Source organism: Cotesia typhae, unplaced genomic scaffold (assembly GCF_013202065.1).
Source record: "Cotesia typhae breed Kobodo isofemale line unplaced genomic scaffold, CoteBio_Ctyphae contig_83, whole genome shotgun sequence".
NCBI classification, from domain to species: domain Eukaryota; kingdom Metazoa; phylum Arthropoda; class Insecta; order Hymenoptera; family Braconidae; genus Cotesia; species Cotesia typhae.
In genome coordinates, this window is record NW_027423769.1 from 201855 (window position 1) to 220373 (window position 18519).

The window sequence follows — 18519 nt, forward strand, 5'->3', positions numbered from 1 at the left end:
TACTGAACTAACCGTATTAATTATTATTATTATTATTATTATTATTATTATTATTATTATTGAATCACTGATCGTTTAGAAACAGTTTAGCAAACAATAGAATCGCGACTACAAGATTAATTGCAAGGATTAAGTTGGTTAAAATGGTTCTGTATGGTTTATATGGATTACTATTTATGATAAGTGGTTAATTGTTGTATTTATTAATCTGTATTTGATTTTATTATCATCTGCTAAGTCTACAGTTTTACGTCTGAACATATAACTGGTCTTTTCCACTCATGCGTTATGTACAATAGCTGTTACTTATTTACCAGCATTCTTTTTATTTATAATATTTACTAGATAAAGTAACAAAGTCTATTTTACAATTATTTTTACATTATCTATACTTGATAATAATTCAAGTCGTATTTTATTAATTTGTTCGTTTGCTGTAATTGAATGAGAGCATTTAAAATTTATTTAAAATCGGTCCATTGAATTCAACTTTTCGCCCTTTTCCATTAACAGTGTTGCTGAGAATTTCTATACTTATAATTTAATGAAAAATAATTTAAATAAAAATGTTATTAAAGTTGAATTGTTGAACACGAGTTAGATTGTTAAGAAGAAAAGAAAAGAAAAGAAAGAAAAAAAAAAAGAGCGTCGGCATCCGCCATAACTATAGTTGAGCGCAATGGCCGACCCTAAGAAAGCCACCCTCACTATTATCAGCATTGAGTTTCCCTTTAGTTGACTTGATTCAACTGCTGGGAACCCAAAAAACAGCTAGCTCATCCCGCGAATCACCCCAACAGCAAATCTCGCGAGAATACCGGCAGCCGTTGTAGCTCCTATAAAAGTTGAATCCCTCTACAATGAGTTTACTCACTTGCTCTCATTCACCCAAACACCGGGTTGAGAGTTTCCTTCGGTTCTGTTCACTTTTCTTCAACCCCAATTCTTGGTTCGAGCCACCATCCCCTCTTAATAATTTCATCCTTCTCTTTCTTCTTAAACTCTAACTCTAACTCTACTTGTTATTTTCTTTTTCCTTCTTTGTCTGTCTCTTCCTTCATTTCGCAATTACCATACTCTACTCACAGACACAGACATATTTAAATTGAGCACAATCGATCTTAAACCGCTGCAGACAATCTGTACAAATATTTTATCTTTTTTTTTTTCTCATTTTTATTAATTTTTTATTTTTTGTACTAATGCAATAAATAATTTAAATAAGCGCGTAAACCCTGTGTGATCCGGATATCACTCCACTGTTTTATTAATTCAATTATTTTTTTATAAAAACAAATTTTAAAAAATAAAAAATACCAAATAAAAAATAAAATAAAAATCCAGGCCGAAAATGAGCAAGTCGTGGTTGGTGACTTTTGGACTCACTCAGAGGCGTCAGATGTAGTGTTGACCGGTGTGGTGGCTGTCATACTGGTAGTTTGATGCTGCTGTTGCTGCTGCTGCTGCTGCTGATGATGATGATGGTGATGATGATGGACCACTGTTGGCGAGGGCAGCTGATGCGTGGACAGACCCAGAGAAGCGAGAAGTGGCCGTGTCAGAGTTCCCGGTGTCGGCGCTGAAGGAGGCGGGCTCTCCTGTCCGACGAGAAGACTCGTCGGCGGGAACCCGAAAAGCTGGGATCACTGAAGTCGCGGCCAGTAGTTGCTCGCCAAATCTGAAGTCTGCGACGGTATTTGAACCGGAACTGATACGCCAGCTGATATCACTCCTGTTGATATAAATTTTTTTTTTTTTTTCTCCATAATGATGATAACTAATTAACTAGTAAATTACTATGAATTAAAAAAAAATGTATATAATATATATATCTAGCGTAAGTGAAAATAAGTGAAATATTTGTAATAAAAATAAATAGATAGTTTTTTCGTCACCATTCCAACGGATGAGTGTTATATATATATAATATATAATAGTACACCATTCCTGCACGATATGGTCCCTATTTCCTCCCCTTTGGGTTCGCACGTTATTGAGCGCTCGCCCAGCCGAGGCGAGACCCAACCCATCCACATCCACGTTCGCCTTCTACCGTCCAACCCTCCAATCCTCCAACTCTCTAACCCGCGGGCTCTACAACGAGGGTAAGAGGGTAAGAGAAGCAAGAGGAGGTGTATTCTATAGAGAGGGTGATGCTTTCCAACTCTACCACCAACGCGAGTTTCGTTAAACGCAAGAGGGGTGCCGAAAGTATATACAGAGCTATGGATAGAAAAAGATGTATATATTGATAAATTTGGAAAGTAGAGGATAGAGAAGGAGAGAAAAATCGTAAAGGCAAAGAGAAAATAGTCAGTGAGAATTGTGGAAAATGGAAAATTCAGAGAGAAAACCACCGAACATCCCATTCTTCCCATTCTTCCCATTCTTCGAGTCACCCCACGGCGTCCATGCGAGATTTGTTTTAAAATCCTTTTACAATTTCGTTATTTTATTGGTATTGATGTATTGATGTGAATGTATGCGTATATATCTAGGTATATACTACTATATTCTACTATTGTTGATAGATATAGATAAAATAAAAATAATATAGATCGTATGGTGGCGATGGCGGTTTAGATTCACTGTATTGAGTATCGAGTATTGAGCTCGTTTCTGCTAGTAGTATTTTCCGATCAGTCCAAGAGTTTTTCTTTTTACTTTGGCTATTGTCTGTTTTTTTTTTTTTTTTTTTATTTTCAATTTTTATTTTTATTCAACCTTTTTTTCCATGAATATCTATAGGTCTATCTGTAGGTGTGGGTGTACTCGGGTGTAGCGTTCAAAAATACATCACACAAAGTCCTCATCCAGTATCTATTGATTTAAATTTTGATTTTCCTAAAAAACCCCGATTTTAATTCCTTTGTCATGCCACACACGTGTCATCATTTCATTTTTTATTTTTATCTAAACATCACTTTATTTATTTTTTCCCTTTTTAAATCAATAAAATCTACATAAAATATTTTAAAGGAAGGAAAAGCTTTTGTAATAAGCTAATTACCGTATTATTAAAATTAATACCATTTAAATGAGTAAGTAATTTGGCATAGAAAGCCGGAACAACAAAATATGCAACGAGGATTTTGCCTCTGTATATTTCACAAAGTACATGAGTAGAAAAATTATTCATATCCGGCGCATTAGCATTTTACAAGCATTCTCAGAGCTTTTCTCATCTCTTCATATATATATATATATATATATATATATATATATATATATATATATATATATATATATATATATATATATATATATATATATATATATATATAATATAAAAAAATAAACTTTAAATCTCGAGTAAAAATATATATTTATATTTAATAATAATTAATCTATTTAAAAAAAAAAAAAAAAAAAAAAAAAAAAACAATAAAGTTAAGTAAAGAATATAAAGATTAAAAAAAAAAAAAATTCGGTAATTAAAAGAATGTGAGAGAGTGCATGATAATAAACGAAAGGATACCAATTAAAAGTGATTTAATTTACTTACCAGTGGCTGTTGAAGTAGTAGGTTGGTATGGTGCCCCTCCTGGACCGGTCGGTTGACCCCCCGGTGTGCTCGGTGTTCCACTGTGGGAGGTCGGTATGCCGCGATGGGGTTGCGAATGCGCCGCGGTCGTGTGATGAGAATAAGACTGGGTTAAAGAGTGCAGTGGCTCGTGAAATACGTACGCCGGGTATCCTTCGGCTCGCTGTTGCAAACAACTGCCTCCCATTGATCCACCCAAACTACTAGTCATTGAACTGAACAAACCATCAAATTCAATCCTTATTATATTTTCATAAAAAATATTTTATTTTATTTAATTCATCAAAATTTATTTTAAATATAAATAAACTGACCTGTAAGTGTCTGGCATTGTAGCAATCGGCTGAGGGATAGATGAGTACATGGCGTTAAACCCAGCATTTAGAGGTATTCTAGGAGTAGCAGGAGTAGCAGCAGGTGGTGGAGCACCACCTGAAATTCCTCCAGCTCCTCCCCCAATTACTTGATCAACAGCAGCGCGTCTTTGATTTCGTAATTTTTCTTCCCGTCGCCACTTGGCCCGTCTATTACTGAACCAAACCTGTAATTATATTTAAAAAAAAAAAGTAAAAAAAATGCTAAATATTAGTAATAATGAATACTCGTTAGTGTGAATATTAAAATTTTAGTCCCAGTCATAACCCACTCTCTCTTTTTCTCTCTCAAGCATCCCACCAAGTAGTAAAATCGGTGTCGAGTCAGACGCAAGTTACACGGCTACGCGCCTCCATGGCTTCCGTTCTATTCGATTTAATATCAGTAACATTAGTATTAGTATCAGTAGACCGTTGCTGTAAATTCCATCACATATATATAGAAGCATCTAAAATGGATGGAACCGACAGCTTTTCGGCCATTTCAAGAGGCCCCATTATAATCCCATACCCTCAGGGTGCGTACTACTGAATTCCCAAGTAGTATAGATATACTATATCTATCTATATAGATATTGAAGTAGAAGTAGGATCGGCCAATCAGAGGGCAACCTCCCCGGGGACGCGTCGTTGCCATGGTATCCCGGTTGTACGAAGAACCCTCTTAGGCCTTGCTTCTCTTCTCCAGAGTTTCAAACCCTCATCCCTCAATCCTACCGTATTTCCTCTTCTATTCTCTTCTCTTTTCTTTTATTATCATTATCACTCATAAATACAATCGCCGATATACACTTTTTTTATTTATTTCACCTCTGACGCAATTAAGAAATCAACAAAATATATTTTGGCTTTTTAATAAAATTGGATATAATAAAAAAATAGAAAAAAAAAAAAAAAAAAAAAAGTTGAAGAAAAATGAGAATGGTCTGACTTGACAGAGATTGGAATTTTCCGTGAGTTGTTCCCAGAGCGGTGGAGTTCGTCTGTTAGTTTCCTGCACTTAGCAAGATCAATACCAGCCAACGAGGCTTGAAAACATGCGTCAACATGGTCTTGCACTGTTTGTACGTCCACATAACGCTTGGTTCAAGCCCCACGGCAGCCTACCTCCCGACAGCAACTACCCCGCTGACTGAAACCCATTTTACATTTATATCACGGCCAATCCTCAACCTGTGTTGTTGTCCGCTTCTCTATCTTTCTATCTTTCTATCTTTCTGTCCCTGTCTTGTTCATTCACGGGCGCCCAGTACCTCTGCTCTGACCGCCGGGTAACGGGTAATGGTTGACGGGTGACGGGTAACGGGTATAACGGGTATAACCGGGAACGGGTGCTCGGTACCGTGTGCCACACGGTATTGTGTGTCGGCAGTGGCAGGAGGCTACATCCAAACAATGTACGACAAGGCTGCGTACATATTAGCTTGTACTCGCCATACGTCACCTCATGACGTTTTCGTTGTTATATATTAATTAAAATAATTATTATTATTATTACTCCGCAATAACTATCTATCAAATTTTTATTTTAAATTCCATATTGTATCAATTAAATTTTTAAATATTTATCATCATCAAAGTATTAAAATATTAAAATAAAAATAAAAAAGACATTATTCTTTATAATTAAAGATAAAGCTAATTGAAAAAGATGTCGTAGTTGTTTTTATCGAAGCACTTAATGAACAATAGTTTGTTTCCTTTGAACGGAGCCTTTAAATGTTAGAGACACGCCCCCACACACTCATACACATTCACACTCACCTGGATACGTGCCTCAGGCAATCCAATCTTCTCGGCGAGACGTTCTCGTGCAAATACGTCCGGGTAATGGGTCCGCTCGAATTCTGTAATAAGAGCAACATTGCAACAAGTGCGCGTCATTAGTCTACCTCTATTTATTTATTTGTTTATTTATCGAGACTAAATTGATGGTAAAAAAAAAGAAAAAAATGTGTTTTTTTTTTTTTTTTTTTCATACCTTTTTCGAGAGCGTCGATTTGATCATTTGAAAAAGAAGTGCGATTGCGTTGCAATTTACGTTTGAGCCTGAGTCGAACCTGTGAATCTTCGTCCCCGGATGAGTTGTGATCAGAATTACCGTCAGAAGTTGTTTCCTGCTGATGTGTCAGCAGAGACCCGGCATCTGTTTAAACAAAGACAAAATAATGATTACTATTATAAATATAAATATACAAATTGAGGTTTTTTTTTTTTTTTTTTTTTTTTTTTTTTTTTTTTTTTTTTTAATGAGTAAACAATGTATAGATAAATAAGTTGAGACGAGAGACATGATGCAAAGTATAAAGCGTCTACAGCATCACCATCAACATCTAACTTGTTCACATAAACCAGATCTATATATAGTAACGAGCGAGGAGCGAGGAGCGAGGAGCGAACAGAGAATACAGAGTAGAGGCTAGAGGCTGCTGTCAAGCCCTGAAGGGCGACGATTATCTTCCGCCTCTGCGCACCGAACCCTCGGCTTTCTCTATCATTCCTTCCGTCCTTCCCGTCCTTCCCGCCCTTCAACCTACAACCTACATCCTACAACATCTACATCGACATCAATACAGTTATAGAGCTGGAGCCTTTACGATCTCAGCTCCAGAGTTAGTGCCGGGCTAGCTGGCTGGCTGGTTGGCTGCTAGCTCCTCGGACTGCTGGATGACGAAGAGAACCAAGGGATGATGCTGGAATGAATTCTATCTGAACGTCAGCTGCTCGGTTTCTTGCTTGCTCACTCTCACTCTTATTCTTATTCTTACTCTCACTCTCACTCTCACTCTCACTCTCACCACTTTTCAGGTCAGCTCAAATCAGCTCAGTTCAGCTATCTGTGACCTCTTTGTCCTTCTGAATTTCCACCATCACCATCATACTCGCTATCACTATCATACTAACAGGAATACATTCTCGTTTTCCTCTCTCGTTATCCTCTAACATTCTCGTACTTGAATCCAGCCCAGACATTTCCTCGGAAAATACCCAGAGACAGAGCGATCCTGAGAGAGACTGGATGAGCGTTGATGGTACATGTAACTTGTAGCCTTGTAGTAACTTGTCACACCTATATATTCTCTCTCTCTCTCTCTCTCTCTCTCTCTCTCTCTCTCTCTCTCTCTCTCTCTCTCTCTCTCTCTCTCTCTCTCTCTCTCTCTCTCTCTCTCTCTCTCTGTGTGTGTGTGTGTGTGTGTGTGTGTGTGTGTGTGTGTGTGTGTGTGTGTGTGTGTGTGTGTGTGTGTGTGTGTGTGTGTGTGTGTGTGTGTGTGTGTGTGTGTGTGTGTGTGTGTGTGTGTGTGTGTGCATGTGTATAAAGCAGCTTGGTATCTAACTACGCTTCAACACCCATCCAGTCTCTGATTCCTCTCTTCCTATATGGTTAGCTCTGGTTCACTCTACTTTACTGTGAAAACTAGTTAGATCATAGGGACACGATATCTAGATTGCTATTTATTTCAATTCACTCAATTTCATTCAAACGTACCTCAATGTCTTGTTTGGTTAATAATTATTTACCTTTTGTTTACTCTTTATTATAATAAAATTTTGAAAAAAAAAAAATATTTAAATTAACAGTGTAGTTTTGAGTGACAATAATTCTAGTTAATCAGCTCTCACAATTAAAATAGCTGTTACAACAATCGAGGATTTAAATATAATCTGCATACTGTTGTCTAGGGTTGTCTCAAGCCTGGAGAAAAGTCTCTGCATATACTCTAGGCAACAGCATGAGCGACAAGTAAAGAGGAGGAAAACAAGTAAACCTGAGAGAGAGAGAGAGAAAGAGAAAATACTTTGGTGGCGACGTTAATCTGTCTATTGAATAGAAAAGCAAAGCAGTATTAGGTTGGAGATATAGTAGGTACAGTAAAATCAAGCATCTGGAACAGTCGTCATCTGTAAGGCCAATCTGCACCCGCAATCTCTATCTCTATCTGTATCTCGGTTCACTGATTCCACAGATCCTATTATTACATTATCCTGCTCCAAATTTCACTCTCTATACATTTATAAATTTTTATATTTAATTCAGCTACTACTATATATATATATATATATATATATATATATATATATATATATATATATATATATTAGATGCATTTTACCAAAGATATATATTTTGTTCCGGCTTACACTTGAAATTTCTACGTTGCCTTGACAATTCTCTGACAGAAATAAAATAAATACTCTTGCGCGGGAATAATCGAGTACTCGAAAGATTAAATTTTTATACCCTCCAAAAAAAAAAAAAAAAAAAAAATAATAATAATAATAATAATAATAATAATAATAATAATAATAATAATAAAAGATATATTTACCAGAACGTTTGAGAAGGGAATCGTCTCTCGAATGCAATTGACCACCGGGTAATAAAGACTGTCCAGTTCCGGGAGCGGCTGTTGTCGGTATTCCAGTGGCAAGAGGATGATGGGAAGGTGTAGCCGAGTACCAAGCCGGTGGCCATCCTGTCGCCTGTCCGTTGAACATCCTCAGCTTGTCGTAGACACTTTCGGCACCCTGGTGAGCTTGAACCGCGGCTGCCTGTTGCTCCTTCTGCGAGGCCAGGTTTCTTAGCACCCTGTTGATTGAGGACACCTGGAGCAAACAATATTATCGTATCATCAATTATTTACGGTAAAAATATACAACTGAAAAGTTTGATGGCCTCTCAGATAGATAAATATATAGATCCTTTTTTATTTATATTTTTATTTTCAAAGGAATTAAATCAATTGTACTATTTGAGATTTAAACCGCAGGTACTTTTGCGTCCGTTATTGCGGCCAAGTTATTATACAGCTATATAGTTATAAGTTATAACGAGCACAAACCACTCGCTAACTAAAATAGTTTGTAGTTAAATAAATTTTATATATTTTTATTTCTTAAAGTAAATTATACTCAAAGAAGAAAGTCAACTAAATACATAACAATAACAACAGCAACACAATGATAATAATAATAATAATAATAATAATAATAATAATAGTGGTATGAGCACTTAGACTTAAACTTGCCGGTCGGATCTATCCACTCGACCCTAATCAAAGTCTCGTCAATACGATAGTAGGAGGGTAATCGGTCGATTACGTGTACCGGAGGATGTCCATTCCGCCCTTACATGATCATCCTATATCCCCTATATCTGAATCTTACAAACATCCTCATGAAGAGAGAGCTTGCATTCGTCTAGGCTCATCACGTAGGACAGGACCAAAAAAACTCCGGATACAGACAGTCAGCTAGATAGCTAGTCAGACTAACCTAAGGGAGTGATGCCGAGGGTTCATTCAATACTAAATTGCCACGCGTTCAAGTCATTATTGTAGTCGCGGATGTGTCGTCATTTCGGTACATTCATTCTCGAATAACAATAATGAAAAAAAAAAAAAAAATCGAGTCCGTATGTCGAGTGTAAGAGAATACTGCTGTAAAATAATCATCATTTCTCCCCGTAATAATAACAAGAGCTGTTGGCGAGTTGAAAGCTGGTGAAAGCGAGCTTTCATATATATATATATATATATATATCTATGTATGGAGTAATAGTTATTGGTGGGTTTAGGATTTGGACTAACGCTTGTACTCGCACTTTTCTCTGTGTATATATATATATATATATATATATATATATATATACACATGTAATGTGTATACTGAAGTAGTGAACTGGTGTACTCGAATAGAGTAGAGGCCTTGTCTTTACCAGGGTGGGTTATTCGCTTGTCTGTGCTCTGGCGCAATATAAGGGGGCGGATAGCGGATGGCGGATGGCGGAAACCGGCCAGAGAATAAACTGAATGGGATCAGTTAAGCGTGTTGGTTAACAATTATTCGTGTTTGGTCGCGCGTGTAATGGCCTGCATCGAGGCTAAGGCTGCGGCTGCTGTGTGGCGGACCAGCCGCTATTCCCTCTACCGACGATAGGGAGACTTTAAACTACGCTACTAAAATCTCTACATTACTAAATACTATTAAATTTATAGTTATAACTTATAATAATAACTACTCACTGTTTTAATTGTTTCGATATTAAAAGTAAAAAAAAAAAAAATAAAAAATACTTACACTAGGTATATTGTCATTATTACAAACGCCTTCTTGTAGCAATCGATCACGTATTTCCCATGCAAATATTGATGGACATTCACGTTTATAATCAGCTATTTTATTTACAACTGGTGTCGTTGCTACTCGTGGTTTACTTCCACCGATTGCACGTGGTTTTATTGATCCTGTTTCGTAATATCTGTAATTAAGCAAAAAAAAAAAAAAAAAAATAAATAAATAAATAAATAAATAAATAAAATTTATAAATTTTTAATATTACAAATAAGTATACAGCAATAGAGAAAAGTTGAGAAGAGTTGAGAGAATGAAAGGGTTGAAAACGCGTAATGACCACAAATTGTATGACGTGTGGGTTAGCTCTGAAAAGAAGAATGTCACGGTAAACTACACGTACATGTACATATAGATGTATACATCTATATCAATGGGTATATTGATGGGTAGGGGGTTCATACTCCATTGGAATTATTGTCATTGGCACAGTACAGAGGAAGGGGGCTAAAGCTAGTTATTACGCGGCTAGTTTCTCGGCTTTTAAATTCCCCTTGCACGCGCCCAACTACAATTACCATGTACCGATCTAACGGATAATAGACTATAGACTGTAGACTGTAGACGCTTCTGTCAATTTATCAAGGAGTTATACTTTAATTCATTTAATTACCATTTATAATTGCTTTTATATACAATATATATTGTAGACAAGTGGTCAATTAAAATTTATTTTGACTCCCAATAATTGTTTTTTCTACTTGAATTCTCACACAAGTATATTTAAATTATATTATTATTTTTTATTTTTATTTACATTTAAATATTTACCTTCCGAGAATTTTGGAAACACAGCCATTGCTGACTTGAAGTATGCGGGAAATGTCACATGGTCTAGCACCGCTGTGAGCCAGCTCAACAATTTTTTGTCTCGTTGAATCAGGAAGCGGGCGCCCATTAACGTAAACACCTCCAAGCTGATTAACTCCACTGTGTCCTGCCGTCGAGCATCCGAATATTGAGTTCTGGCTGACCATACCCCCACCGAGACCTGATCCTCCATGCATCAAGTCATCTTCTGTAAATAAATAAAACAGTATTATATTTTGTTATTATTATTTTCTTAGTAATAATAATAATAATAATAATAATAATAATAATAATAATAATAATAATAATAATAATAACAAGTAATTACTCCTTTAAATTGTTAACAAGACGCTAAATACGTCTTTTATTTAATTAATTAAATTAATTAATTTGCTTGCCATGATCTAGTTTTGTTACTGCAAGACTCTGACAATAATATTATTATTCGAAACGTTTCAGAGATGATTAAGATTTTAATATAATATAATAATAATAATAATAATAATAATAATAATAATAATAATAGTAATAGTAATTAATTAGATTTATTATCATGTCTCACCAAAATGATTTTTTCTACTTAAAATAAAGGATTTAAAAATATCTTGAGTAGTAAAAATTGAGTGTATCAGTTTTTATAGTATAACGACGATGACGACAGGAATAGGGACAGGGAAAATTGCTCCTGGTTGCAAACAAAGAGAAAAACCGCGTGCATCCTGGCATGCGGTAAATTAAAGAGAGTGGAATGACGGTAGCGTAAAAGAGTTGAGTTGTTGGCCTGTGTTAGTCAGTGAATAAGAGAGTGAGCGAGTGTATGTATATTAAAAGAGAAAAGCAGAGAAGCGAATAGAACACACCGTCGGTTTGCGCACGAGAATATACACGCCTACAGAGTGAAGCCTACAACCTAACAGAAAATATATAACTATATAGACAACACGGCAGGTATACATTCTTTATTTATAATTTTGCGTTAATCTACGTGACAACTAGGCAAAAGCGAGTCATGCCGCAAAGTGAGGCAAAAAGGTTCCACTTGGCTGAGCGTGAAACGGGACACAGATTAAATCCCATCCTAGTGGTGTACAACGCCCTCTTTACCTCTTCGTCCTCACTTTACTCTTCGACTCATCTACCATACTACATACCCTATCCTCCTTTTCTCCCACTTTTATACACTCTTATACATTCTCATACAACCCTCTGACAACCCCTTCCTGCTTCTATCTCTGCTTTTCCTCTCTACTATATATATATATATATATATATATATACTAAAAGTCTCTCAGTCTATTCGTTATCCTATATCGAATGAGCAAGAGTCTTCTTATCATAAAAAATATACAAAAATTTAAATGAATAGAAAAAACCGATCGCTCTTAAATTTTATACATTTAAATATCATTATTATTATTATTGTAGTTATAATTTTAATTTTAAAATTCAAAGTGAAGAACCAATGCATAGAAAAATTTTTAAAATTCATATAAATTTAATTAAGAAAAAAAAAAAAAAAAAAAAAAGGGGGAGTACTATTTATTTATGATAAAATTTGAAAATGATCAAGTATATTGATTGTGGTGAGAATTTACTGAGGCGTAAAATGATAGCATTACTTTAGGTTATACGGTATAATCTATACACGGGATTAAACTCTTTTACGTTGATGTCGAACGTTGTGTATTCATGTAGATATGTATATATGAATAGTTGGATAAACGAGAGAGGAGTGATGATGGGAGGAGGAGAGTAAAATATATAAAGAGGACAGAATGAAAATTTGATTAATGGAAATTCGATAATGGAAACAAAACACAGTACACCAAGCGAATAATACTCGAATTTAAAGCGCAAAGTTTACGTCGCGGGTATTTGTTGACGAGTGCGATAATGGTACGGATAATTAGATCGTTTTCCCATGAGCATCGTCCGATGCATTCACGAGAGCTATATTGAATGAGTGACTATTGGATGGAAAACAAAACGAACATTTGCTTGGTACTCTTCAACATCTACCTGCTGCATAAGTATATTATTTATATTACATAGAGAGTAAAGAGATTAAAGAGAGATCAAGTACATGCACAGATTTCGAGTTTGAATTGACGATAACGAGCAAGAATCTCTTTTCAACACCCTTGTATTAAGGACCTTGTGTGTTTGTCCAGTGCATTCAAGTTGTACCTTTCTCTCTATTACTCAACGTCGATTAATTTCGAGACTCATTAAGTTCTTGTTAACTCGACAGAGAAGTGCAAGAACCCAGTAGCTCCGAGGTTTCAACGTTCCGACGTTCCGGCGTTCCGACGATTACATACCAAAGGATATCTAGCTAACCACCCAGTAGAACCACCCAGCAGAGTATTTGAGGGTGAAATTATATTATCAACAATTAGATGGATTAACGATCCACTTAATGGAATTATCGATGGATAATTTTTTGATTGGGTATTATTCCAATACAAAACCCCCGACACGATAAAACTTTTTTTTTTTTTAATTATTCACTCAACATTCATTTAATTACCGGAAAATTTCATTTTTTCCTCCAATTAATCACTCTCTGATAATAGTTAAAGTGAAAATTTTAAAAAGTTTAAATTAATAAAATTTAAATAAATTAATAAAACAGAAGAGAGAATATTTGATGTGTTGTATGAGGTGTTGAGATAGTGGTGTAACGTAGTTACCATCAAGTTACCAACAAAAGAGAAAGATAAGATAAAAAATTTAGCCACAATTAATTAATAAACGAAGAGTAAACGTTTAGGAGTACAAACGTTTGAAGAGAAAAAGATGTTTGAGTGTGGAAGGAAAATCGTGTGAGAAATACATTTAAACATAAAGTAGAAGATAGGAGATACTCATCTTGAAGCAGTGTGCTTTACTGGGTAAACTTAAGAGCGCAAGGGAGTTAAGGCTTTAGTGATAGACACACCTGAGGGTACAGAGTTTCATTTCATGGCAAAGACATCAAACGATACACTATCTCACGTTCTCTAATGAGTTAAGAATTGTGATTTAACTTTTATTAACTACCCTCCACTCTTAAATTTATATATATATATATATATATATATATATATATATATATATATATATATATATATATATATATATATATATATTTTTTTTATTAAATTTAATTATATTATATTTATAATTAGAATTTGATAGTTTTTGAATTTAGTCACTTGACACAGCAAACCTCAATACCAATCAACAAATTGAACAAATGAGCTTCTGTCAAGTTAGGTAGGTTAGCTAGGTTAACTAGTGGTAGAATGTTTTAGGTGAGAATAACATAACAAGGTAAAATAAGAATGTAAGAGTAAGAGTATCTTTCCCTAGACAGTTTATTGCGGTACCAACACACAGTGAGGGTTACGGGTTGTGGGTTGCATGTGCAAGGGGCTGTTGCCCCGACAGAAGCCACCCAATTGCCGCTATAGGGTTACCGAGAGCTAACCTCTGCCAACTGAATAACTTCTATTCCCTTAAAGCCCTGCATATAATAGTCTGCCGTAACTAAACTTGCTCTTTTTCTCCACACATCATCATATACATACCAGTACACACATCTTAATCTCACAAACTCATTTCTCGGGTTATAGAGTCCACGTTAAAGTATTTTCACACTCTACGGATTCTTTAATTTTTTTAGTTTTTTTTATATTTATTAATTATACTAAATTCTTATTCATACATCAATTATATTTAAATATTCTAACACTTTGCGACTGATTAAACTCTCTCCACTTGTGAATTATTTATTATTCATGAATTCAAACTAATCGATAACATTCTCGATTATCGATTTTAAATTTATGATTTTATGCAATCGGAAACAAAAATAGTAAGTGACAAACGCGGATAAATTTATTCGACGAATGTTTTTTTTTTTTTTTTTTTTTTTTTTTTTTTTTTTTTTTTTTTCTTAGTAAAAAAATATCCTCCCGACTCGGATTTCAAACTGCAGAGACAGGAGTTGAGAAAAAAAAAAAAGTTATTAAATTGTGTCTTGTAGTCTTTTAGCTACCGAATTTACAAAAAATATTTTTATAATAGCAAATTACAAAACAAACAAAATCCGATAGAAAAGTGTACAGTGTATAGTATGAAAATAAAAAAATTTAACGCCCCGCAGTGAGCCCGAAACTGCGTGACCCGACAGGATGCTAAAATCCGTCAGGATCCTCGTCAACGAGTCAGAGCATCGTCACGAAGCCTGTCATGATTTAATTCTCATCCTCTCATTCTGATACTATCGTAAATTAATATCTATTTTTATAAAACGTTAAATCTTTAAAATAAAATTATTTCAAGATTTTATTTAAATTCAAAGCACCAATAATAAAATTAATCTGGATATAATTTAGATAAATATGTGTTGTACATTTCGATAAACAAATTTACTTTTGTTTTTAATGTTTTATATTAAAATCCTATGACAGTGGTGATGTACACAACAATTTAAATGATCGCGATCAGAGTCGGTATCTGGTGATTTGAATTTATATTTTCGCTGTTCTGCCGTTCTACTGTGGCATCGTTTTTTGCATCGCCTACCTCACAATTGCGATTATTCTTCGCTCCGACGATTGTCAGTCAATTTATAACGCATTTTTTTTTTTTTTTTTTTTTTTTTTTTTTTTTTTTTTTTTTTTTTTTTTTTTTTTTTTTTTTTTAATTAATTAATTAAATAAATCTTATTAATGTTGAATGTTTACTGTTAAATTGAAATAATTAAAAAAAAATTGAATAAGTTTTTGCACAAGACAATTTTTTAAAAACTTTATTTATTTTGTCTTGTACAACTGAGATGAATTATAATACAATAGTGGATGATAAATTGATGAAATATGTTTTTGAAAATAATGAGAGTAAGACAAACCTTTATGAGGCATTTTCCAAAATGATGGCTCGGGGGTGGACGAGCAAGGGTTAGCCACCCCCGCGCCCAACAGCGTTCTTGCCGCGTGCAGCGCCGCCGCGGCCGCTTCTCTGCTCTTAACAGCCGCAGCGCTCGGCGGGTAATCTGAGACGCCGTCACTTCCGGCACCTGAGACACCCCCGCCGCCTCCGGCCACGCTAACACAGTGCTAAAAACAAATACAATTCACATTGTTAATTAACAAATTAAACAATAAACTAGAGCTCTAAAAATAATTGAAATTTAATAATTTAATAATTAAGCTTATCAGTTTTTCATTATTAAATTAATGATAAAAAAAATTAAGTAAAACTGCTGTAATGAATTAACAATGTAGTCTAAAAATATAAAATGAAAATGATTAAAAGTAATATTTTTATTTTAAAAACTTAATTATACATGAGAGAGCGGTCACGTTGAATATCGATTTATGTGTTGGTTTAACGCGGTTATTTTATTTTTATGTAAATAATTTATCGTGTACACACAATATAAGTCTACTATGAAAATAAACCCACTAAATTTATTATTAAATTAATTTAATAAAATTTCTGTCACTGGCACAGATTTTAATTTACAGAAATGGAAAATTAATAAAGAATAGACTTGTTGATTTTATTTTGATAAAAAGAAAATAAAATACGTAAATGAGTGAATACGATACAATTCACGTAAATTGTGTGGTGTATCGTGGGGCTTCTTCCGATTCTATTCGATAAAAACAGAGCTTTTTTTTATTTTTTTCTTTTCACCTTTGACTCTGTTGGGAATGTGATGAAATGCCTGAAGAGCACTAAAGACCGTCGGCATTTTTGATGTACAAAACATCACACAAGTGAATTAAAATAATAAAATAAAAAAGGTCCTATATACATATAACAGCTGTAAAAGTAAGAGAAGGAGTAAAAGTAGAAGTAGTTGTTGTAATGAAAAACGTCCCCTTTCACAACTGGGAACTCGGGACTCGGGACTTTTCAGGCTGGAGTATGATTATAACTCCGTCATAATCCAGAAGCTAAAGAGTTTGTGAAAGGTACAAAATGCATTGCAAGATTTTTATCCCTCCTATTACCGAGCACTACACTGTACTATTAAACACTCTGTAGTCAACTACACTGTAATGCTGCCGGTGAATAGTCGACTTAAAATAGAAAAGTAATGAGTTTTACGGGGCGCTAACGAGTTTTGCTTTCATTAAGCCGGTACGGGGATTTTTTTTAAACTTTCTTGATTCTCAACCATTACCGATCTACAGTATAGAGATGGATCTTTAAATAATATTCAGATGATATAATTTTTTACTCTTATTTTAAATAATTAATTAATTAACAAATACGATAATCGAACAATTTAAAACAATTTTACCCTTACACGGTATAAATCAATCCCTACAAACCTAAGATCCGATTTATCCTATCCGTATTATCCCGTTGTTAGTCGGGTACAAGATCTATAATACATACATATATACATATATACATTTATAGATATTTAATGTATAGAAGGCACTTTGTGCTATGTGGTATTATATTAGCTTATAAACCTCATCCATCTATTCTACCAGAAATAACTTTTATTAATTCAAATAACAAAACTATTACTCACTTATTAAATACAAGTACACAGAAAAAAAAAAAAAACCGTCTTGAATAAAATTCCATTTTTTTAAGCTAATAAAATTTCTTCTTGCTTCAAAATAATTTTCTTGGATCAAAAAAAATTTTTTTTCTGTGTAATACATAAGTTAATAATTGTTTTACAGAATAATTAAAATTTTAAATACATACCGTGTCGAGAATGGCCGTGATCAGGCCGGATCCGATCACCGGGAACAAGTATAGCGGTGAAAAATATCACCGCCAGCAACAGAGTAACCGTTTATTTTATTATTGTGAAAATCTCTCAATATATTATAAAACAAAACAATTTATGATTAATTCCTTGAGATAGTAATATATTTATACATTTAACTTATAACAGCAATAATCACGTCCAATATAATAATAATAATAATAATAATAATAATAATATTTTAATCACATGAAAACAAAATTTCAGCACCGTCCTATTGCAGCCATTAGTTTATTTATATATCACTTATCCGTCGGGCCACTGTTTGTTGTTATTATTATTAATTAATCACTCCCGTAAATTATAAAATAATAAACTGATGGTCACTTATTTTTGGTTTTGATAAAACATAAACAAGTGTTGGGAATAGTAGCAGATAATAAGATAAAAAGATAATAATATGTATATAAATATTATTATTATTGAGGATGACCAATAATAAAGTGATCGGTAGGAGCGATGATGAGGAATAATATTTGTCGTTTATTACGTTTATTTCGTTTATTTCATTTATTGCGTTTATTGCGTTTATTGCGTTTATTGCGCCTGGTTGGCCGATAAAGCGACGGTACGATGGAGCACGTGCAACTAAACTGGGGGTGCAGTGACGCGTCGCTACTGCGGTGCGCGGCGCCCGATTGACCACCAGAGTCTGCCTTTCCTTCACGCGAGGATCCCTCGTACGGTTTTGGATTTCGGCGTCGTCATCTCCAAGTCCCCCCACTTGGACTTTATACTAACCAAATCTAAACCCCTAGAACTATACCTATATATCTACCCTTCATCCTATCTTTCTCTTTCTCATTCCTTTTCCGGGGAAGTTTGTTGTAGGATCTCCCTGTCTATCCGATACGCCGTAGACTATTATATAT

At 34.4% G+C, this 18519-nt stretch overlaps 2 protein-coding genes across 2 annotated transcripts in view; one reads left to right on the forward strand and one right to left on the reverse strand.

Moving 5' to 3' along the window:
* Positions 1-18519, forward strand: part of LOC141533415 (transmembrane 7 superfamily member 3) — a 33020-nt gene that overhangs the window by 6482 nt on the left and 8019 nt on the right. The window lies entirely within an intron of this gene.
* On the reverse strand, positions 1608-17618 carry Toy (paired box 6 protein twin of eyeless). Its single transcript, XM_074251836.1, has 10 exons — positions 17584-17618; positions 15758-15965; positions 10822-11068; positions 9997-10177; positions 8247-8523; positions 5900-6064; positions 5683-5765; positions 3859-4085; positions 3506-3759; positions 1608-1732 (listed from the first exon to the last, which is right to left on the reverse strand). Exons 2-10 carry the CDS (start codon positions 15768-15770, stop codon positions 1644-1646), a joined length of 1536 nt encoding a protein of 511 aa, XP_074107937.1. The 5' UTR covers positions 15771-15965; positions 17584-17618; the 3' UTR covers positions 1608-1643.

Excerpts from the sequence above, each read along its gene's own strand:
- Toy (XM_074251836.1), bottom strand. Across the intron at positions 4,086-5,682 it reads TGCCTGAGGCACGTATCCAG|GTTTGGTTCAGTAATAGACG; the intron begins GTGAGTGTGAAT and ends ATATAATTACAG. Across the intron at positions 1,733-3,505 it reads TACTACTTCAACAGCCACTG|GAGTGATATCAGCTGGCGTA; the intron begins GTAAGTAAATTA and ends TTATATCAACAG.